The sequence below is a fragment of the Helobdella robusta genome, assembly GCF_000326865.2.
Source record: "Helobdella robusta unplaced genomic scaffold HELROscaffold_17, whole genome shotgun sequence".
Classification (NCBI taxonomy): Eukaryota; Metazoa; Annelida; class Clitellata; order Rhynchobdellida; family Glossiphoniidae; genus Helobdella; species Helobdella robusta.
The window spans coordinates 3313691-3338339 of record NW_008703942.1 but is presented as its reverse complement, the minus strand read 5'-3'; the positions used below and the strand labels follow the sequence as shown (position 1 = coordinate 3338339).

The window sequence follows — 24649 nt, the reverse complement described above, 5'->3', positions numbered from 1 at the left end:
CATTTTTTTATATTTATATTTTTTTAATTTATTTATTTTTATTTAATTTAATTTTATATAGAGTTATATAGAGTTATATAGAGTTTGCATGTCTGTGGTTTGTGTGTTTATATGTTGTATTTTTTTATATTTTAGGTGGGTTCTTTAGCGGTTGCTCATACATACATACATACATCATGTTTGTTTGTGTGGTAGTATTTTATGTTCTGTTTTACTCCTTTTTCTCTTTCTTCATGAGTCTTGAGTTAAGTTAATGAAGCATAGGTAGGTGAGGTAAAAATTAATTTATTATATAGGTAGGCTAGGGCATAAGGTAATTTAGTTCCATAGGTAGGTTAGGGACTCCTATTCTTTTACTCTACTTGGTGGTGTGATTTTTGTTTTGTGTTTTTTTTTTGTTTTGTTTCACATCATACATTCAGCAGGTACGCGGTGGTTCCTGGTTTTAGTGGGATTTTTATTGATTGAATGTGTTAGTATGCATGGTTATATAGAGTTATATAGAGTTATATAGAGTTATATAGAGTTATATAGAGTTATATAGAGTTATATAGAGTTATATAGAGTTATATAGAGTTATATAGAGTTATATAGAGTTATATAGAGTTATATAGAGTTATATAGAGTTATATAGAGTTATATAGAGTTATATAGAGTTATATAGAGTTATATAGAGCATAAATCCTATATAGATACCGTTCTTTGCGGTTCTTTTCGGTCGGCTTCTTTGCGTTTCTCTATTTTCATTTAAATTAATTAAATAAATAAGATTTGTCCATTCATCTAGGTTCATTCAGTTTCATTCATTCAGGTAATAGCTTCCGGAGGAGTTCGTCGTGGAGGATCAGAATGGTTGTGATGTCACCCTACGTTCAACCTTAACCCTAACTTCCGACTTTACGGTTTCTTAACGGTTTCTTTTTTTGCCAGTTTGCTGGCTTTTCCGGTTGGTGGATTTCACCGCGGCTCGTTTCTCTATTTTCATTTAAATTAATTAAATAGGATTTTTTCATTTCATTCAGGTTGAAGCTTCCAGAGGAGTTCATCGTGGAAGATGTCAGGCTACGTTCGTTCATTCAGTGGCAAAGAATACCTGCCTGACTGGGATACGTTTTCTTCTTTTTTTCTGTAATTTAACAATAAGTAGGAATGCTCACACGCGCACACACGCATACACACACAATTACATTAAGTAGCTATATAGGTAGGTTAGATAGGCCTAATTTTAATTGTAGGTAGGATAGATAGGGAGCATCCAACACTAATGTAGTTGAATAGGTGGGCAGCGTAAGTTTATCTCTTCTATTTTATCTTGCACCCACATTACACGCACCAGCGTATTACACGCACACACACAAATACATACATAAACACATATGTTAGTATTTGAGCGTAATTTTATTTTCATTACACATTCTAATTTATTATTAATAAGGTTGAGAGTAATTTAATTTCATAGGTAGTTAAGAGCAATAATGTAATTCTAGGAAAAATCTTGTAATGTAAATTAAAACGCTGTAAGTGTATCGATAGGTAGGTTAATTGTTAAGCTTTACATTATCATTATTAAGTTGGAGCCCAAGGCATTACGTAGGTGGTGGGGTGGGTGCCGAAAGGCCAATGAATTGGGCTCTTGAGTTTTGTAATTTTAGGTAAGCTAGGACCGTAATGTAATGAATAGGTAGGTTAAGGCTACGTTGTAACACATACTCATTAATAGATTTAGGGTTTAAGTTTTATATTATTATTACTAAGTTGGAGCCCAAGGCATTACGTAGGTGGTGGGGTGGGTGCCGAAAGGCCAATGAATTGGGCTCTTGAGTTTTGTAATTTTAGGTAAGCTAGGGCTTAATTGTAATGAATAGGTAAGTTGAGGGTACGATAGCCGATAGACTCTGAATTTCGAAGTCTCTTGTCAGAGGTAAGCCTTGGCGGCCAGTGGCGAACCGGCAATGGTTTACTATCCGGACGGCAATGGTTTACTATCTGCACGGTAATGATTTACTATGCGGCATGGCCATAGTCTACTACCCGCACGGCTTCCGGACGGCAAATGGTTTACTATCCGCAAGGCAGTAGTCTACTATCCGCACGGCAATGGTTTACTATCCGGACGGCAATGGTTTACTATCTGCACGGTAATGATTTACTATGCGGCATGGCCATAGTCTACTACCCGCACGGCTTCCGGACGGCAAATGGTTTACTATCCGCAAGGCAGTAGTCTACTATCCGCACGGCAATGGTTTACTATCCGGTGCCCTGGCTGTCGGTGAACCTCTGTGCAAGGAGGGAGAATGAAGGGGAACTTTCGACTATCGTACCATTAACAATTTATTATAGATTAGTTAAGGTAATTGAATAGGTAGATAGGATTATTTTTATTAAGCAATTTAAGATGCAGGCACCGCTAAGCTTTCTGATGAGAATTTTCTCTTTCTCTATTCCACGGGCTGTGTTTCAACAACAATCTCGAGGAGGACTGGCACCAGTTTTGGAGGACAACGCAGGAAACGGAAGGCACTCATCATTTTGCCTTTGTCGAATGGACGACGGTAAGTTTTTTTTACATTTTACTCTCTTTATTATTTTCAAATATTATTTATTTGCCATTATTTCCATTTCATAATTTTTTGCTTCTAAGATTCTAACATTCATTTACTACTAACTAAGCTAATAAAATAACTTGTCTACAGACTGATGAGAGGTGGGCAGTGGTGGGCGTCAGCACGTTTCAGATGGTGGTCTCATGATGATCGTTCCGATAACAACTCGAAGAAAACAACAACGACGATTTTTGAAGTATGGTTTAGTTTCGTTGTTTTTATCTTTTTCATTCATTCATTTTGTCACACAATCTTTCATTCATCCATTAATTGACTCATTCTATTCATTCATTGAGTCATAGATTGGTTAATTAATTCATTCAATCACTCAATCATTCGCTCAATCATTTATTCGTTTGTTCTTTCGTTTTAACATTCATTTACTACTAAGCCAATAAAAAAAATTTGTCTACAGAATGATCAGAGGTGGGTTGTGGTGGGAGTCAGCACGTTTCATGATGGTAATCTCATGGTAAGATAAGTTGCTTCTTACTTTTTTTCAATGGCTTGTTTTTTATTTTAAAAAATTAACTTTTTCTTTCAATTTTGTTTTTCAGTATCCGGTAAAATTCATTTCCTCGGTGCGTGTCAGATGATGGTCGGTGCAATGGAGGTTCGTCCGTAGTGGGTGAAGTAGTTTCTGGAGGGTACGCGCGCGCACATTTACATACACGCACACACATAAATACAACACACACATACACAACATCCATTCATTCGGTGTCGTTGTTATGTTTCTCTTCAACTTTCTATTTTCTTTACCGGACTTAATTTAATTCATAGGTAAGTTAGGGATTGAGATGAGTTGAACAACTGTAGGTAAGCTAGGGCTTAACATTAGTTAAAAAGTTTCAAGTAAAATATTAACATTAACATAAATTAAAAGCTTCAAGTAAAATTAAAACGTTAAAATATGTAAAATAAATGAGTTGAGTTATCATTACAGGTAAGCTAGGGCCCTGAGAGTAATTTAATTGTAGGTAGGTGACTGACTACTATTCTTGCGACTTTTTAATATTTTTTTTTGTGGTGTGTTTGTTTTCGCTTCTTAGCACCACACAACACCAACAAAACAAACTACAATTTTTTTTTGTCGTCGCCTTAAATTTTACCATTTTTGAACAATCTTTTTAATAATGTCTATTTATTTATTTGTAAAATGTTGACTGGTTTCTAGTTTCTTATTTTGGTTATATAATTTTTGGATATTTCCTGATTTACTTTGTATATATGCATGCATGAATAATTTCTGTTTGGTATGTTGATTTAGTCATTATGATATGCTGTGAACTGTCCTTACTAAATATTCATGTTTCGTGATAATTATTTTTTATCGATCGATATTTTGTTATATTTGTTTGTTTAAAATCTGAACATTTTAAAAAATTGACATTTAACAAATTTTAATTTCGTCACTTTTCATCTTTTGATGATGTCAAATAAAAGCAACTGTTGTGTTTTTCTTTTCTTACTAAAATCTCGAATACAAACATGTGCACATAAAGAGACACAGACACACATACATACAAACATACATACACGCATACATACATACTGCCATCATATATACGCAGTACAATAAACATTCATGGCATTTCTGTCAATGTATTTTAAGTATGTTATACTGTTAATCTTGTTAACTATGATGACGATCATCATCATCATCATCACAACCATCATCAACGAACAACAATAACAACAATATAATAATAATTACAACAACAACAACAACGAAATAAAAATAGTTGTTCTCATTATGCATTTCAAAAGCTTGCATTCTTCTTTTAATACAAGCGATATATATATATATATATATATATATATATATGTGTGTGTGTGTGTGTGTGCGTATGTGTGTGTGTGCGTGTATGTGTATTGTATATTTTTATCTATTTATTGAAACGTTTGTTTTTTACGCATACCCCTTGTCTCATTCTCTCTCTCTCTCCTACTTTATATATATATATATATATACATATATATATATATATATATATATATACATATATGACTGGCTGGCTGGCTGACCGACCGACTGACTGATTGCTTGATTGATTGATTTATCTCATAGTATTGTGTACATGAGAAAAAATCCGATTAAGCCAACCTACGGCTTCAGTAAGCCACTGTTTTTCACCTGACAAAAGCAATTTCTATATTTATATTGACAAAAATAATTGTGATATGAATATATTGATTTATTTAAAGCATTATATGTTATATGTACAAAAAAGTGCTATGGTAAGAGTTCTATGAAACCCTGTAAGCCACTGCTGTAAGCCAACGTATGATTTCAGCAGCCAGTTTCTTATGAGCACCAGCAGAATGTAAAATATTCATTGAATATAATGAAGATAGTTGTTCAAATAACAATTTTGATTTATTTAGGCCGTTTATTTCATAAGCAAACCAATTTTTAACATGATCGAATAGTGTAAAAAAAAGGGTGACTATAGTTCAATCCTACTAAGCCAACCTTCAGCTTCAGTAAGCCACCGGATTTCACCGGACCAAAAGCAATTTTTATATTCAAATTAACAAAAATAATTTAATAATACATAATTCTATTAATCATTATTAAAATTAAATAGAATTACTACAATGTTTTAAGCATATTAAATCAAGTAAATATCTCATTTAGCTTGCTCGTTAAAATCCATGCAATTTCGTAAGCCAACAATCCAAGCACGACAAATAGCCCGACCGATAGATCGAATTGATCGATTAGTCCTATTATTCTAGTTATGTGGTTTGGAGCAAAGGGAGACATTACTGAAAATAATTAAAAGTTGAAAAAATTGAGGTTCTTTGCATATCTCTGCTTCAACCCATAAGAAGGTGTTGTATGCTGGTAAATAGGCCTCCCCTTGCTTTGTACCCGTTGAGAAATGTTATAGTTCAATTTCTAAAACTAAATAGATCTACCCGCCGGTTATGAAGTAAAAATTTAAAAAAATAAGCCTATTTTTGAAGAATTTTAATTTTTAAATGTTAATGACTTTAAAATTGAAAAACATGAATGAAAAACGTTTAACGAAGAAAAGAATAATTCATACAACATAATGTTATAGTTCAATTTCTAAAACTAAATAGATCTATCCGTCGATTATGAAGTAAAAATCATGGAATTATATAACTGGAAGCGCCCTACCTGCGTTTTAACATTGAAAATTTTTTTCAACGGCAAGTTACCTCTGGAATCAAGTTTCTAAAAATTAATAATTTGTTTTAAAAGTGAAACTATCTTTTTAACAGATACGTTTAAAATTTTGTTATACATTTTGTAATGTATCATATTTTTATAACTTTATAGAGGTTTTGTGGTTTTTCTAGTAAAAATTGGTTTAAAATTTTTATTTTTAACTTTTATTATAAGCTTTTATTATTTAGTTTAACCTTTAGTTGTACCGTGGGAGGAACTTATGAGTCTCTTTAAACTGTTGACTATAAATAAATATTGCTGGAAAAACCACTTTGCCGTCTCCGAGATTACCGATGACGTCTACTGAACAGGCAAGACCCAGGGGGGACGAGAAATACAACAAAAAATTGGCTACATCATTTACATTTCCAGTGCCAATTAAAATAGTTACATGCATTCTGTGTGGAATCCTCTTTGGATATGCCATGCAAAGAGGCTCTGGTTGGAATTTGAATTGAAAGAATTTTTCTTTCAATTTGTTAATAATTTTTTTCATGAAAAGTCGTAATTTTTGTGCAGTCTGCAATTTGTGAATAAATTTATGCACCTTTTTTTGATTTTGATGTACTCAATTTTATTAGTTTTAATATTTTATTACACAATGTTTCAGCAAAAAATAAAAAATGATGCCAACTTTTACTTGAACTCCAGCAATGAGCAATGTGTGTAACCTATTTCAACTTATTTTTTGTATATAATAATTCATTAATCAAAAATTTATGGAATAGGATGTTTCACATATCAAATAAATCCCAATAAATCTTTTATTTATCTCATTCTATTAAAGAAGTTTACTTATTTATAAAATCTTTCTAACTTGGATTTACAATTTAAAATAAATGGCTACAGAACAGACAGCTTCATTAAAATAATAATGTTAAATGTTAAATAATAATGTCACTTGTATTTCTAGATTTCATATATCTTGCTTTTTCATTTTAACGTTTAAAATTCATTTGCAATTAGTCACAGATCCAGGTGTCATCCAAAATCAAATGATCTTCAAACAATTCACCATGCTTAAGTTTTTTCTGACTGCATTGTCAACCAGTGAGAATTATTTATCTTTTCTTTTATTATAGTTTTCAACATTTTAGATAATAATCTATCCCTTTTTAAGATATTATTTTTTCGACCACAGGCATGTTTTCAATGTCAATCTTGTCAATGTTGCCTCAGACAAACCAAGCTTTTCGATCGGTCAGTGCTGAATTTTTCACAAAGTTATCTTCCCACACAATCTGGTCAAGCGTCATTGGCGGTTTACTCATGGGGTGCGGAATGACTCTAACTGGCTCTGTAGGTGCCGCCTTACGATCATTCACATATTCACATTTTTATGGATTTTTTTAAGTTCAATTTTTTAATAATTTCTCTTCATAGTTAATTTTAAAGAGTAACATACACAAGATATTGATTTTAAATAATCCATACCGAATGAAGAAATGATTATGTAACATTGCGGATCTAGACAACTTTGACGGGGGTCAAAATTTTGATGGTGGGGCCAACATTTGTTGTAGTGTAGCTAATGATCTTTTTTTGGTTTATTATTTATTTTGTTTATTTATAGCTAATTGTCTTTTTTTTCTGACCATTTTTGATCGATTTTCGGCATAAAACATTGATATTTCTGTTAAAAAAAAGATTTTTATTACTGACCTAGATCTGCCACTGACTGTAAATAGTTTTATTTATTGATATATAACGATAATGAATATTGATTTAAAGTGTCCAACATCAGTGTTTTTGCAATTTGGAGCAATGATCCCAAATTCAGGTTGAAATGTTATTTAATTTGTCACCTATTCAGATGAATTTCATGTAAATACAAAACTAAAAATACAGGTTATATACTGCTTGGGTCTTTTACAGCAGTTTTTGTATTCATCATCATGAAACCAAGTATTGATTCCTCTCTGTTATCTACTACCTCAACCACGCAAAACCTGTTAGTTTCCAGATTTAATATTTAATTATTTTATTTGTTCCCATTGTCTTCCAAAAATCTTATACAAAAATTTATTGTTTTTTTTTCTTCAGATGGATGAAGTCTCCATATTTTCCACTGGCTCTACCATTGGCAGCCATGTTTGGAGTATTGGTGTGTGCATTCGAAACACTGATCCCATTCCACATTGATTCCAATGTTAACAATTTTTGTTATCATTTAAGATATTTTTGAAAAGTTTCTGTTGACTTTTCAAATTGTAAAAGGAACTTTGTAATGAATGTAAAGTAAATTATTTTGTGGCAACTAATTGGTAGCATCATGTTGCAAAAAAAAACATACACTAATTTCAGCTTCCAGTTACAAAAGCATCATCATTGTCTTCCTATCCATGGCCACCTTACTTTTGTGGAATTCTGTTGGGTATCATTCAGATACCTCTGGTACTAATTGTTCAAAAAAGTCTCAGTGGTAGCAGTTGTCTCGTTGTGGTAGAGTCCCAACTGTTTGTCGGTCCACTGAAAGGTTTTTCATCATATGCAGCTAAATTCCAAAACAACTTTTCCTTTGAGACTTGGTGGCAGGTGTGTGAATTGTGAAATGTTTACTTTTGTTTTTTGTTTATTTATTAACAATTAGTTGGTTGGAAAGCTAGCCATCCGAGAAAGATGGGTGGTACAACTTAAATCGATGATCTTGAATCAGGTGATCTATGTGGCAACAGCTGTGTTCGGTAGCTACTTATCAGCCAGTCAATCAGGTACGTTAGGGACAGGCAAAGTTATAAATTCATTGGGAGCATTCCTCGGTGGGTTTGTAATGCACATGGGAGCTCGAATTGCTGGTGGTTGTACTAGGTTGATTCTTCATTATTTTCATGTCTTGATGTTTTAATTTGTTTTGTATACATTTTTTCTGTCGTTACAAGTGATGTCAACCTTGATGATTCTTGCTTTTTATGTAGTGAGATTTTCATGTTGATGTTTTCTACTTTACATTAATACATTCTAACATTTAACTTAATGGACTAGTTGATAACATCTTAAACATTTGCATTACAACAGCGGACATGGGTTAACAGGAATTAGTCTGCTGTCAATACTCTCCTTCCTAACCATTGCAAGTTGTTTTGCTTCAGGCATCTGCCTGGGATTTTTCTTCAAATTGATGAAACTCTTTTAGTGTTGTATAAGGATGCGATGTTTTTGCGATTTTAAGCGGGAGTGTGACGTTGTGATGTTTATATTTTAGATGAGTTGCCCCTCTCAGTTTATACATAATGACTAATTGTTATTGTTTTCTTATAGTTTCATCTCATTTCGTTTGATCTGTATGTTACTTTTATAGTTTATGATTATTAATATTGGCTGGCATTTAAAGAATATTAGTTATAACTAACATTTAACGCGTTTTTACAACTGATTTGTTTAATATTTATTGATATATTTATTGTTGTCCTCGTTTTTTTTTGCGTTCATGTGCTTGTGAATTTACTATGAAATAATACAAAAAGTTTCTTCTAAATTATAAAATAATAATATCCACCTGTATTACCATTTCTCTCATCTTATTTAAACTATCAATCCGTGTCAAATCAGTCATTTGCGTTCATCATTCTCCCGTCATGTTGTATCATCATCCATCAACGTCGTCATCTTCATCCTCTCCCATCTACAGTCTTGTCCCTGAGAAGCACGGATTCATCAAAGTTGATCCTGAATGCAGTTCCTTCATGCCAGTGTGCTGTAACTTTGGCAGGCTGCAACGATGCAGAGAATATTAATTCATCCCCCTAAAACACATCTCAAACATAAATTCACCATTTATTTAGGTTAGCCATCTCACACATTCAGAGAAAGTAGAAGCAATTTAAGTTAAGATGAAAGATTCTTATTTCGTGAATTTTAAAAAAGAGGAAAAAACAATGGTGGAATGATTACAAAAATTTTCAACTGACAAAATTGCTGGTGGTCAGTATGGCTTCTATGATGCCCGCCATGAATGATGCACAATTCAAACTGGACTGTCTTCCTGGAATGGTCAGTTTGTATCTTGTTCAAACAAACAACATCCAATTTAGTGTTTCATGTATTTTAATAAAGCAGCATTCCATTTAATGATTCATGATCAGCAATCTATTTATAAACGACTGAACATGCAAAAAAATAAATCGATCTATATGAAATATTCAAAATAATCCTTTAATATATACATGATAGTGAGATTAAAATGATCTTTGAAACGTCACAAACATTAAAGGCTGTTGAGCTAAACACCGGGTTATTAAAAAATTAAATGAAAAAAGAGAGTCATAAATGGTTTTAAATACCTCCTTCACTTGGATTTGAAATGAATCTGTTCACCAGAGGATCTTTCTCAATGATGTAATCTTCGGTTTGATTTTTTCGTTAAGGTCTTATTTAATAATGCATTATTTCAATATGAAAGTGAATTATTAAGTCAATAATGAAGATTCTAAAGAAATTAATGTTGAATCAATGTAAAATTTATTTTTTTAAGAAAAGGATACAAATCTTTTCATCATCGTTGGCATGTTCTAATTTGTCAGCTTCTTTTCCAAACAAATTCTAAATGTCAACAAATAAAAAGAAACTATTCAAAACTTCAAATCTAAGGTGAAGTAAACGAATGTAAAGATTTTCTGAATTAAAAATTCTTAAAACAGGTGAAACCATTAAAATCTGCGACCTTCCAAACGTTTGACTTGATGAAAACCAGCATGTTCACCAGTTTAGTTTCTCTTTTGTGTCCCTTTTCTCTCAAAACAATCAAATCCAAATATCTCTGCCCAACATGGAAGCCAAGGTCTGACAGTCTGGAGAGCATTTCATTTTCAATGAACCATCATTATTATTATCATTTGAGTCAAACAATTATTTGAGCATTATTAGACCAAGCCATGACTCTGACTTAGTTATTTTTTTAATATTTCAGTAAGAGTAGATAAGAGTATTAAAGGGCTTGATTTTAAATATAAAAGCAGACACAAAGTAAATGCAATAAGAATTGCTTAAACTTTACAAAAAAAATTTTGGGTTTGGTTTTTGAAATTAGACATTTCATTTGGGTTTCTTTTCTTATAACCTGTAAACATGGCCATTTTTGGCACAAGTTATTTCTCTAAAAACTAAACATTTTAATTTAAACTTTAGTGTAAAGTAAAGGTAAGCTTATTTTTGTTATAACAATCATTTAATTGAAATTAAATAAATAATACTGAAAAAGATCAGACAGAATAATAATAAAATAAAGTGGGACTTCTGCTGGAGTTCAGGGATGGTGTTGACTCTGTTGTGGCAGTATTGAACGATCTCTGAGAAGAGCAAAGCAAATGCACTAATGCTTACCTGCAACAAAATCAAGTAAACAGTGAAATAGGTTAAATAAAATTAAGTTTTTATATTAAATTAATATTAATTAAATAAAATAAATTAATTATTAATATTAATAAATATATAAAAAAATGAAATCGAAAAGTTTTAATAAAAAAATAATATCAAACAGAATAAATAATCATTCACTAAAAAAAAATTAAAGAATAGAAAAATTAATTTACCTCGGATTTACCCCGGCTCAAACTTTTATCTAAAATAGTAATTTTGTTCTCTTTTTTCAACGATAGAGACATTGTTATGATAACTTTTTGGTTTTAAATTTAGTTGTTATGTTTAAAAGTGTATAAAAGCTTAAAGTAATCATTCTTAAGTATTGATGAAGAAAATAAAAATTATCATTGCGTAACTTAAATTTTTTTAATTTAACTAATTTTGGTTTATTTAATTTTATGTTTATGTTTAATTGTTTGATGTTTTTGATATATAATAAAAGACAAAATGTAAATGACACATTTTATTAGAAGTACCTTTCAGTTTAAAAGTGGACTTTTGCTTGTAATTCCGCCACATTCAAAATATTTCAAGTAGTTGAGTTCGTCGTTTAATCAGATAAATTATTATTTTTTCACTAAGTTTTTAGTTTCAAAATGTCTTTCGATGTTTTGGATGGAATGTATTATGTACGCGAGACCATCGGCTCCGGTATCTTTTCATTTTCAATTTAATTGACTGATTTTTAAAATTAAATTAATTTTTTTAAATTAACAGTTAACTCATATATTTTATATAAATTATAAATATATATAAAATTTATAATTAAAATAGAAATTTTAAAATATCATTCTTTTATATTTATATTGTATAATTGTTTTATTTTAAATTTGCATAAAGGTGTAATCGTAATGTATATGAAGGAAAATGATTTATTTTGATTTTATTTAAATTTATTCTTTGTTTAAAAAACGTTAATTTAAAATTTTAAATAATTTATTTATATTTTAAGTGTTAATTTAATTTTTAGCTTTTATTTTTTTTATTAATTGATTAATTATTTAATTTATTTTTTTTAGATATATAATAAGTATATGTTTATAGTTTATATTATTTTTGTTATAATTTTATTTAGGTGGTTTTGCCAAAGTAAAATTAGGTTATCATGTCCTGACTGGGGACAAAGTAGCAATCAAAATTATGGATAAAAAGACTTTGGGAGAAGATTTGCCAAGAGTACGCACAGAAATTGAGGCCATGAGACATTTGAGTCATCAGAACATTTGTAAACTTTATCAAATTTTTGAAACAGAAGAAAAATTTTTTCTTATTTTAGAGGTAAGTTTTTAATGGTCAATTTTAAATGTAATTGTCATTGATTCAACTGTTTTTCAAACTTTTATCAAATTGGACACATTAACGTTGATGGTTTTTTTTTTATTGAATCGATGTTGTGTCAATAAATTGTGAATTCAAACTGAAAATTTTTTTTTTAAATATAAATCACTCAAGTACTGTCATGGTGGCGAGCTGTTTGACTACATTGTTGCAAAGGACAGACTGTCGGAAGATGAAGCTAGGCAGTGTTTCAGGCAAATTGTTGCTGCTGTGGCCTACATTCATGATCAGGGCTATGTTCATAGGGATCTCAAACCTGTAATTCTAATTTTTTGATTCATTTTCCTGTAAATTTCTTTAAATTTTTTTTCATTTACATTTATGTTCATTTGTTCATGATGTATTTTCATCTGTAAAATTATTTTCAAGGAAAATTTATTGCTGGATGAAGATCAAAATTTAAAACTTATTGATTTTGGACTCTGTGCACAGCCAAAGGTTAACTTATTGCTTAGCGATAATGAAATTTTATACCTTTTTTAATTGTTGATATATATTGATATTTATACATTATGAACTCTATGCACTATTTTGATAAAATATTTGATGTATATGTAGACAATAATAATTGAATTTTGAATGCAGGGTGGGTTAGGAACCTATTTGATGACCTGTTGTGGCAGTCCTGCCTATGCTGCACCTGAACTCATTGCCGGCAAAAATTACTTTGGTTCCCAGGTTCATATCTCCATAATTTTTTCTCTGTTATATAAATTTTTTTTATGGTTTTTGTTTATCCCAATATGAAATAAAAGCTTGGGAATCTGTTTAATTTTCAGTTAAAAATATTTCTTGATTGATGACCAGGTTGATTTGTGGAGCATGGGCGTTCTGTTGTATGCACTTCTTTGTGGCTTCCTTCCATTCGATGATGATAACATCAACCTGCTGTACAAGAAGATTCTGGTGAGTGAGTGAATGAATGAATGAGTGAATGAATGAGTGAGAGAGTTGGTTGGTTGGTTGGTTGGTTGGTTGGTTGGTTGGTTGGTTGGTTGGTTGGTTGGTTGGTTGGTTGGTTGGTTTACAAGTGCTGCTAGAAAGATTAATCCAATTAATTATAAATTGTAAGTTGCAGGCCGTTTGATAGATGCTTTTATTTTCAACAAAAACTAATTTGTCAATTCATTCCATCATTTATTTAGACTGGGAAATATGAAGTTCCAAAATGGCTGTCAAAGGATAGTGTTGAGATTTTAAAGTGTCTCCTTCAAACTGACCCCAGCAAGCGAATCACAATCAGGGACCTCATCAGACATCCGTGGATTCTCAAGGGCTACCAACTGCCTGTTTCATGGGCCTCCAAGTTTCAGGTCAGAAAGATTAACTACCTCTTGTCTTATTTTCTATCTTATTTATTGTTTTATTAAAGACAGAAATAAACACAAATACTGAATGAGTATATAGCAGCTGACAAAGAATAAAATCAAATAACAACATGAGGAGTAGATTACAACTAGATAAACACATTGCGTGGAAATAGTTTATTTAAAAGTAATAATTAAAAAAATTTTCAAAATAAGGAAAAAAACATAATGAAACAATAAGTAAATTTGCTTATGCTTACTGATAATGCTTACTGGTGTGTGGTGAAAGATAGAACATCTTGTTTAATTATTACATTTAATGCAATATTCATTTTAAAATTATGAATGCTATTTCATGTAATGTTTTGAATTTGATTTTAATTAACGTTCTGGTTTTGATGATTTTTATTTTATTTAACGTTCTGGTATTGATTTAATGTTTATATTGTCGTTTCAATTACGACTTGACTTGATCGTTGCAGAAGAACGTGTTTGATGAGGACTGCCTGACCGAGATGTCCGTGCACTACGGCGTATCCAAGCAGGAGGTCAAAGAGAAGGTGCAGCTCTGGAATTATGATTACATCACATCCACCTATCTACTTTTGCAGAAAAAGAAAATACAAGGTGATCACGATTACGTTGATAGTAATTTCGTTATTCTTTATAATGGTGACACTGAGGATGTAGATATGCTATTTGGCAAACCACAAACGGATGCTTGTGCATTTAAACATTAACAGGAAGGCCAGTTAGACTTCTTAGGCCAAAACACACGCCAAGAAACAGATCAAACATGGCAGATGCATCACAAAACATTGCAATGTCTTTGTTTGCTGAGGTTTGATTGCATTCATAATTCACTTCAAAGTGTGGTAGCGTGTGTATGAGTTTATGTACTGTTAGTTACGTTTATGTGTTGTTTGTGCTAGATGGCAGTGGAAGATGGTATAAATTAGCGATAAAATATAAATTTAACACAATCTACAGCCCATTCCTAAATTAGAGTTGACTGAAGAGTTGGTGAGTGAATCAGCGAGCGTGGATGTTGTTGGCCAGAAAGAGGAACACCAAATGAAGGAAATAAAACGAAATCGTCCATGCAAGGAGAGGCAACAAAACATCATCCACAACAGTTACAATCCCACCAAAAGTTACATTGTTGGCAACAATAACAACGATATTAATAGTAATAAGAGTTACAACACCAATGACAACTATATCAACAGTGATCACATTGATAGCGGCAACAACAAAACCTACCATGGCAACCAGAATCAAAGGTTTAGCAACGAAATTAACATCAGAGATATTATAGGTAAAAACTTTGAGGATCTGACCCTGAATGATGACAGGAGTGTCAACACAACTAACTACCACAACAAGAAACCTCTTTACTTATCTGATGACGTGTCAACAGATGAGAGAAAAGAAAATTTCCCATTTATACGTCCACGAACTCCCAGAGTGAGACCGAGACCTGTCACCGTCGGTATCACACCAGTTTCTAAACCAAAGAAGAAAAGTCCTCCACCTATTTTATCAACCATACTGAGTTCACAAGGCAGTTAGTCATATCAAAATTCAGTTCTTCAGTAATTCAATTTACTGAATTATCGAATTACTGTTTTATCGAATTTGTCAAACTTTTCATTATCATCGTCATTAACAGCACCAAAGGCATCGGCAAGGTTAACAGCAGAAGAAAGATTTCTGGGCACGAGTAGCACACTCTCTCCTTCAAGATCCATGGATTCTCAACTCAACCATCTTTCTGCCAGTGTCAACACAACACCCATCAGCGCTCAGATAACGTATGCATATGCATAGTATATAATTGTTTATTATTGTTATCATTATACTTTAATACGCTGACATATTATACTCTTCCTCACTTATTTTGTTACAATGAATATCCAGCTCCTACCTTTTTCTTAAATAAAACTTTCAACTATTTCAATGAATGATGTTTTGTTATAGTTCCATTTATTTATCTTTGGAACCTTCTCAATCCTTTTTTCTTTTTTGACGTGCTTCTAATTTTAATTTACATCTATTCAATAATTCGAAAAAGCGCTGGCGGTTCAGTTGATACAGAAATAGATCGCTTATTCATTCACGACAATGTTGATGATACCCCAACTTGTGTTAAGTCAGCAAGAAAAGCAACGTCCGTTTTTGGCAGTTTGGAAAAAAGTATGGACAAGTTGTTGTGCATGTTAACTCCAAAGAAAAAGAATACAACAAGCCCAGACAAGCCAAGAATTGTTAAGGTAAGTGCTGTGCTTTGTCATGCTTCCGATGGTAACTGACTGCTCACTGTTATTAATACATGTATACATGCAGGCCATGCATAATGTATCAAACATATGCCAAAAGCATCCTGACGAATTGCTCTCAGACATGCAGAATGTGCTAGACTTCATGAAAGTCTACTACAAACAAGCTGGGTAGATTTGCGTGTGCCTGTGTTTGAATGCACCTTTTTCGCTTATGTGAATGCACTAGTCAACAGTTTTTATTGTTGTACCGTCGTTTTTTCTTAATATAATTATTATTGCCACGCGGCGGAAGATTTCTGTGCTTACTGAACATTAATATCGTTGTTAGTCTAGCCAAACATTAAAAAAATTAAATTTAAAAGAACTCAAGAATTGCAAAACCTCGACAAATGGCTGTTTTAAAGTTGTTTGTTTCTTGAACAGTTGTAAATAAGAAAGGCGCTGCCGCAAGATTTTTCCATCTACCCAACAGCAGTAATAACTGCTTTAAAAGAAAAAGCTCATCTTCCCTATTCTAACTAAATAGCTAGAATAAAAACATCTTTGGTATCTTGTCGATGATGATTGAAATACTTTTAAAACTGTTACATGAAGAGTTATATATAGTACATTTAAATATATTTATACACTCCAATCACAAATATTTTCTTATAAACTTCACAAACGTAGATACATACTAAGATGCACCATCTCAGATGATTGGGGTAAAGTTCGTTTGGCTTTTGATCTGGAAGTGGTGGAGCTTCATAAATCATCATTCGTCGGCATATGCAGGAAGAGAGTTAAAGGAACAACGTGGCAATACAAGAAGCTGTGCGAGGACATTCTCGTGTCTGTCAGCTGATTGGTGGTGGCTGTTGTGATGACAGCACCAAAACCTGGTTGCTCTTTTCATGCAGTTTCAGCGTTACGTTGTTAGCAGACATATCATTCATTTTAAAAGACAATAGTGGAACATTAACATATATATATTTAACATGATCATTCGGTTATATTCCATGATCGCCAGTTATGAGTCTCATTAATTTTTGAAACTGTTTATTGATTATAATTAAATATTACCTGCGTGATATTGAAATATTTTTAGACTAATTTTCATATATTGACTAATTTTTGTTTTAACATTGAGAACAATTTTTTAATATATGTGCGAGTTTTGACGCTCCGATATATTTTAAAGTTTAGACGATCCACCTTACATATGCAAGGTTATTAACTCTTTAAATTCTAAAGCAATCAACGTTTGAATTCCTTCCGTTTTCTTTTTACAAATAGAAAAAAATCAAATTACGTAATTTTTTTGTACAAAGGTTTCATGAATAAACTTTGAAATTTAACCCAAAACAATTAAGATTATGATAATAATACCCATAACATGAAAAAATACTAAAACGAATGAGAGTTTGACACAAAGAAAACAAACCACTCTTTTCTACTGTGATTGAATAACAATTTTAACTACCTCAAAATCATGTGAAATTTTCGAAAATTCTAACCAGACGAAAATAAAATACAAAAACGGATACTCGGCATATGCATACTATAAAGTACATATGATCTTTACGTCATTCAATAATTTGGTGTTACGCAAAAAAACATTTCATTGTTTTAAATATTTAAATAACGGATTCGAAACGAGAACAAAGAGACGGCTCATCTATTACTTCATGTTTCAACACAAATCAATATAACCTAACAATTTGACAAACCAAGCTTCACGTACTGACAATTTGCTTGGACATTAAATAATTAGGTTGTGTAATGTTACTTTTACGTCTTCTTTCTCTGGACTAACTGGCATCGTAAAGGGGTAAATGTACAAAGCAACAATAGCTAATTTTTGCACCTGCGCACTTACCAAGCCTTAAAACATTTCACAAGACAATGGCATAATCATTTGCTTACACTTTGAAAAAAACTATTAAAAAACAACAAAAATAAACGAAAACTTCTATTTTATTAATTAGAAAACGAAATGATGTTTGATTACCGATATAAGTCAGAGAAACACGAAGATGATAAATATTAACTCATTCTTCCAATCTTCATCTGTTCATACATCATCCATCCATCCACTAATACAACCAGTCACGAAACAAACGTATACGTACGTACATAGAGACAAACATGAACAAGCATTCAAAAAAACACAAGCACACAGGATAGAAAATGAAGAAACGAAAAAACAAAATGAAGACTAATTCCTAGTGGCTGCTAACGTTCAATTTTCGTCTTCGTCCTCCTGTAAAACGAATTACAAACAAAAAACGATAAGTAATACCAATGTTCATAAAGATATAACGAATATATATCAGCAATAATCTCATAAAACGCTATCTCATTTTGTACTAACATCATCCCCGGCCTCGTCTTCGTCATCATACTGAAAGAAGTTTTAGAAAGATTAAATAAAAAAGATAATTACCACTATATTCATCATTTTCCTAACATAAAATTTCAACAATTTGACAAAAAAATAAACACCCATCACAACTTCCTGTCATCCCAATGAATAGATCAATATCATTCAATCAATCAATCATCTCACAAACTGACCTCATCATCTTCATCATCTACAAGCTCCCCTGTGTAGTACAGGATGGCTCGAGGCACAATGCGCTCCCTAATGAATTGACCAATCTCAAAATCAGCCTCCAACAAGGTATCTGTTTCCTCATCCTATGAAAATGATGAAAACAGCAAATGTTAAGATAAGGTTAGAAGCTGGAATGTGGCAAAAAAGCTGTAGGGCAGGCTTGTTCCAGCAGCATAACGTAATTGGAATTGAATTAGGGTTGTAGTAAAATTAATTGTTTACCATTTCGTTTTCATTCTCTGAAACCATTGGAGGATTGAAAAAGTTGAAGAAGGAATCATTCTGAACAGTTTTTGTGAGAACTCTCTTTGTGCCCCTTCCTTTATGTTTCTGCACTTTCTTCACCAAGCGAACTGTTACATTTTTGTTCGGCTTCCAGTCAATGGTTGTTCTTGAAGAATGGAAATATTAAACAACAAATTAGTGTGCTAAGGTTAGAAAAAAGTTGCAAAAATAACATTTAATAATTACATTATTAATGATAACATTGCATGAGTTCAAATGAGGAAAGTATATACCAATGAATTTTTACTAAACCACACAATGTAAAAAAAAAGCAAGACCATAACATGTAAATATATATATAAATACCCTGTGCACTTGTAAACTTCTGGGCCTTCGTACAACAGCTCCTCATCTTTTTGAGGGTTGAACTTGAGGTAGTAAGTTTTCGTGAGCACAGTATTTGTGAAGAATTCATTCTCTTCAAACAAAAAGTCCAATGTGAAACCCTGCAATTTGTAAAAAATATTCTTCATCAGCTGGATACATGCTTTAATTCAAATCTATTCTTAGCATTTCAATATACCAAAGCTTCTATAGATCAGAAATAATGCGTAGAAGTTCTATCAAAAAGACAAAAGTGTGAAGAAACATTTTAACATCACTTAGTATTACAAAAGGTTGATAAAATAAATTATTGGCTAGACATGTCGAATCTTTAAAAAACATATATTGCTTTAAACAATTGAAGTATATAATAAGCAAAAATTAACCTTTTCTGTGTCAAGGTGTACCTTGATGTCTTGTAAATGCTTCAAAATTGGGATGTCATGAGGCTGCAGAGGATAGGTTAGATCGTCTTAATACAACTACCATCGCTGTACAGTCTCTTAATCACCACACCACAATTTTACATTGTGAATAAAAAATTTATTTTCATGTGCATTGCTCTAACTACTTAATAAAAAATGCATAATCTACAATGATTTTTCCAAGGTCTTCAGGCTTCACAACTACAAGATCAATTAACAAAACTGATAGGAAAGAACCAGAAAGGTTGAACCAGAACGAACAGACATTCAACAGCCAACGCATAGCATAATAAATTTTTACCTGCACCATTGCTCTGAGCATGTCAACATTTTTGAAAATGGTCAGCCAAAAATCAGGAATGCCCTTGGTTGTTTCATCTGCAGGCATGTCGACAAAAAATAAGAAACGTACTTCATATACAACGTACATAACATCCAGAATCACATTTTTAAAATAAATCAGGGTTAACGAATTATGATGAATATATGAAGAAAATTTTTTACTGTTATGGAATAGCAAACCTAATTTGAGATTGTCTGGTAGATCTTTATCATCGATATCACCAATTTTAACATGAGCAAAGCTGTCAGACTGTAGAAAAAATAATAAACCTGTTCTACCAATTGTAACTGTGAAAAGCTTATTTTTATTCAACAACACTAAAATCATAATAAATAAACAAAAATTATTAAAACTAATATCCTACTAAAGAAAATTGCATCATCATCATGACAGCATGATGACGATGACAATGATGATGGTGGTAGTAACTAACCAGAGGGTCATCCTCATCATTGGGCCACTCACACTGTTCGTCTGTTGGCTCCATTCGAGCATTGATAATATCAGCTCTCTAGAAGACAATAATTATAAAAAATTACACATACATTAATATTTAACTTTTTTAAAATATTTTTGTGGCAGAAATCATTACCAAATAGAATAAAAAACTTTTTTTTACAATATTACGAAACTAATAACTAGGAAAACTAAAAAACAAATAAAGTTCTCAATAAAAACGTGTTTGTTTTGAAGGGAAATATAATATTAACCTTTAGAAATATTTGTTCATATTTTAGCTGGTAGTTACACTCAAGTTTGTGAAGCTCCTCAAAAAACTTGGCTTCAACTAAATTTGTCAGAACCTGAAGCTTCTTTAATGCCTTTAATCTCCTCTTGACCACCTTTGGAAGGCTGGGCCAAGGAAAATTACAAAAATAACATCGCTGCAAAGTAACTTCTTTCAGGGTTGAAATAATTATAAGACATAAGGAGAATAAAAATGTATAAATTACTTTTTGCTAAATATGCACATACATAATGACATTATTTACAAAGCACCAAATGAACATATATAAATATAAATGACATCTATTCCTGTGTCAATCATAAACAATAATGGAGCCCATCTTTTTTGATCAAAAAAGTATAAAAAGTTCCAAACCTTTTAAAATATTACCCATACCAACATTAAAAAGATGAATTCCTAACACACTAATGTCAATCAGAGCTAATTAATGAACAACAAGACAATTACGATTACAAAACTAACCTAGCAACATATGCAGTAGGAGACATAAAAAGCTCTGGACTTTGGGTAGCTAACTCATCAGGAGTTTTGACAGCATCCTTACCGGAGCTATTCTCAGCTGTGTCTTACAAAAATGAAAAATTGTCATAGTTTGAGTATTGATTTGATTAGTCATAAATCAAAATAGTTGTTATTCAAATTTTAACATCATAGATACTCTGATAATTTATAAATATGTGCTTTGTGCTATCTGTTGGAGTTTTCAATATAAATTTAATCATGTAACTCTTATATTAAAATCTTTGCATTGGCTTCCTATGAAAGAATCATGTTCAAAGTAGGAGTCTAAGTCTTCAAATGTCTTAATAAACTTGCACCTGTTTATTAGTCAGAAAAATGTGTTAAAGTTTATGTCACACTATTGTCATGAGGATTTGAGGTCATCACCCTCAAATATACTCCATGTTAGGAATACCAACTTGCTAGCAAATATTTTGTAATTGCTAGACCCACTTCTGGGACAGTTTGCTTGACGATCTAAGACGGAATGAAACAATTGAAGACACATCTGTCTCAAACATGTTGCAATGTCAACCATTGAATGTTGAGCACTAATGAGAATTTCTAAATTATAATTGGCAAAAACATAACAGTAATATATATATATATAACTGAACAATTGTTAAAAATTTAGACCAACCTCCGCCAACTAAGTTGGCCTTAGGAGGAACCTTTTGATCTAGAAATAAAATTTGATAATTTCAAAAATATAAGCATATAAAAATAAAAAAATTGGAACATAATTTCATTTATAAAATAAAATGGGAGTAGGACAAGGACATTAGTCAACATTATTTTAGGAATTTTTGTTTAGTCTTTGTTAAATTAAAGGTAGATATTTTTAATTAAACAGAGGTAGACTTTATTTTATTTTTAGTTTTGTAAAAATATTTTTCAAAAACTGAAGTAACCTTTGGAGGCAACTGACATTTTGAAAAACCTTCGAAAGAAATATTTGTCAAAATAAGTTTGTCATAAAATATAATAGTAATTATAATATTATAATTATAACACGATAACAAAATATCAAACAGCAGTGAAATGAACAATACAATCACAAGAGACAAGAAGAACCAGAATGGCTAAGAAAATGTGAACACAATAGAAAACAACGTGCTTCAAAACGTGGACGTACGAATTTTCATTGTTTAAAAATTATTTTTTGGACTGTTAAAAAGCGAAAACAAGTCAGATTATATTTTATAAAAAAATAATAACCTACTTAGAGCAATTTAACGGAAAACTAACTTCAAATCTTAGATGTTAGATTCAATTCTCCGGAAACACTGTGGTACCAAAAACTCTGAATAGACCTTATAGTTTCGACAAATGTGCGCAACACAGCCTATGAATTGTGCAACATTCTTCGCTGATTCCAACCTCGGTGATTGCCCTATCGTCATTTAACTTGAAAACAAAAATTATTTTCATGTTTATATATTAATAAAAACCTCAATTAGTGAAAAACGTATACTTGGAATATTGAGTGTGACGCAAATGCATTTCAGTTAGTTTATGGCTCAAGTCTTATAAAAAATTTACATTAATTCATTCGTATAAATAGGTTTAGAAATTTAGTGAAACGGGATGTCATTTTACAAATTAATAGTATTTTGTACTCTGAAGATGAAGCCCGTAACAGCACAGCGTATAATAGTTTATACCAAATTAATTTTAAGATTGATTTTGCATTTACAGCTAATTTCTTTTTTGTTACTTAAAAGATTTACTTTTGAGTTTATATTTAAATAGCCTGGTACAAAACATATTATCCCAACTTTCATCTGCTGAAAAGACATCCGGCCACGACAACTTTCAACAGTTAACATTAGGCATAGATGGGTTAAAAAGATGTTGGTGCGGTTTAAGGTTAAGTGTAAGGTAATGACAGAAGAGTAACAATTGAAATATAAAATTTTAATAACTCACCAACAAATCATTATACTAAGAGAAAAAATACTAGAATAGAATTGTTTTTAATTACAGTTAAATAAAATTAGCTTTTTAATCTTTTGATTCTTTTAATCTTTTTATTCTTGAGCTTGTTTTTTACAATTTTTCTTTTATTCATCCAAACTGGGTACTGCCCATGTTCGTCTCTTAATGTTTTCTTGTTATACACTTTCTTGCACTTTGTAGTGTCATCCATTTCTACATTAACTACTGTAACTGCTATGCAAAAAATATTGGTTGCATCAAAATTTTAAAAAATGTATCACGTATCTGTATCAATATGTAACAATATATGTAACAATATGTAGCAACATGCATTAATATCAAAATTATGAATATTGCGAAAATTTAACATTTATTTCCAAATAAGAAAAAATAAATCATCAACCTGTTTCATTATTATCCTTGCATTGTCCATTATTCTCGTCCAGAGTAGTGGTTACTAAGGTGTTTAGAATTTAAAAAATTTATCAAATTTATTAAATATAAAATTTATAAAAAAGTATTATAAATTTATATTATGTTAACAATTTTTTTTATAGTTTATTTTATATATACTTTATTTTATAAAAAAAAAGTTTTTATAGTCTTGAAAAACAGCATAATTGTTTCAATTAAATTTCAAATAATTTATTTTATCTTAGTCACTTTTCGTAAATTAATATTACAATTAAAATATTTAATTAATAATTAAAAGAATGGCAATTAGATGTCATAACCTCAGCACAACATAACAAGCAAGCATGTTCGCAGAACATTGTTCAGTTTTTTTGGAGAAATGACATTAACATTTGATATGTATTAGAAACAAAAACAATTAAATATTAATAACAAATTTAAAAAATTACAGTTTACTAGACTGGCCACTTCCTGATCTTTAATCATGTTTGATTTAATTTTCATTTTTTCGGTCAGTTTGACGTCAAGCTTGTTTCTTTTGATAGCCCTCATCTTCCTTTTTCTTTTACTACGCATACTTTTTGCCATTTTAAACAATAAATTAATAACTTGGATTTTTCTAACAGTCGAGTTTATACTATTTATACTATTTTATATCTATTCCGAAAAAACCCTTCTATCGACCACACGTGTTAATTAGATACCTCATACTTTTAACAACAAAGAAACTTGAGTCTGTTTTTGAGAAAATTGCAGGTTGTCAAATATATGCATGGAGAAACGTGACAACAAGAATGCGGCTTTTATTTAAATAAATAATAATATTGTCAAAACTGCTGTTAATATATATACTGTTACTATTATAGCATTTTATACTGGCATTGTTTACCGTATTTCACTAGAGACTTTTCGTTTTGAACATTTACAAGATGCAAGAGCGACAATGACTGCACGCATTCCTTATGATCAGTGCAGGGAGAGA

The 24649-nt window shown here is 31.2% G+C and overlaps 4 protein-coding genes across 4 annotated transcripts; 1 reads left to right on the top strand and 3 right to left on the bottom strand.

Annotated features, from left to right (window-relative positions):
- Positions 1-9416: 9416 nt before the first annotated feature.
- On the bottom strand, positions 9417-11408 carry HELRODRAFT_76182 (hypothetical protein; the record flags this gene model as incomplete). The annotated part of the gene is made up of 7 exons (XM_009016172.1): positions 9417-9518; positions 9717-9790; positions 10098-10148; positions 10290-10347; positions 10469-10595; positions 11039-11127; positions 11337-11408. The coding sequence occupies 7 exons, from the start codon at positions 11406-11408 to the stop codon at positions 9417-9419; spliced, it is 573 nt and encodes a 190-aa protein (XP_009014420.1).
- A 315-nt stretch (positions 11409-11723) lies between these two features.
- Positions 11724-17301, top strand: HELRODRAFT_191046 (hypothetical protein). Its single transcript, XM_009016171.1, has 14 exons — positions 11724-11817; positions 12242-12444; positions 12619-12762; positions 12874-12942; positions 13090-13182; positions 13312-13410; positions 13650-13817; positions 14294-14438; positions 14555-14652; positions 14802-15378; positions 15484-15625; positions 15886-16084; positions 16158-16261; positions 16763-17301. Exons 1-14 carry the CDS (start codon positions 11763-11765, stop codon positions 16935-16937), a joined length of 2271 nt encoding a protein of 756 aa, XP_009014419.1. The 5' UTR covers positions 11724-11762; the 3' UTR covers positions 16938-17301.
- A 734-nt stretch (positions 17302-18035) lies between these two features.
- On the bottom strand, positions 18036-22558 carry HELRODRAFT_110599 (hypothetical protein). The gene is made up of 14 exons (XM_009016170.1): positions 22538-22558; positions 22227-22255; positions 21956-21994; positions 21277-21379; positions 20777-20918; positions 20500-20577; positions 20246-20315; positions 20025-20101; positions 19685-19747; positions 19281-19420; positions 18912-19080; positions 18650-18772; positions 18447-18476; positions 18036-18335 (listed from the first exon to the last, which is right to left on the bottom strand). Exons 2-14 carry the CDS (start codon positions 22243-22245, stop codon positions 18315-18317), a joined length of 1074 nt encoding a protein of 357 aa, XP_009014418.1. The 5' UTR covers positions 22246-22255; positions 22538-22558; the 3' UTR covers positions 18036-18314.
- Positions 22559-23311: 753 nt separating this feature from the next.
- HELRODRAFT_170361 (hypothetical protein) lies at positions 23312-24255 on the bottom strand (the record flags this gene model as incomplete). Its single annotated transcript, XM_009016169.1, has 3 exons — positions 23312-23487; positions 23657-23710; positions 24117-24255. 3 exons carry the CDS (start codon positions 24253-24255, stop codon positions 23312-23314), a joined length of 369 nt encoding a protein of 122 aa, XP_009014417.1.
- Between the last annotated feature and the right edge of the window lie 394 nt (positions 24256-24649).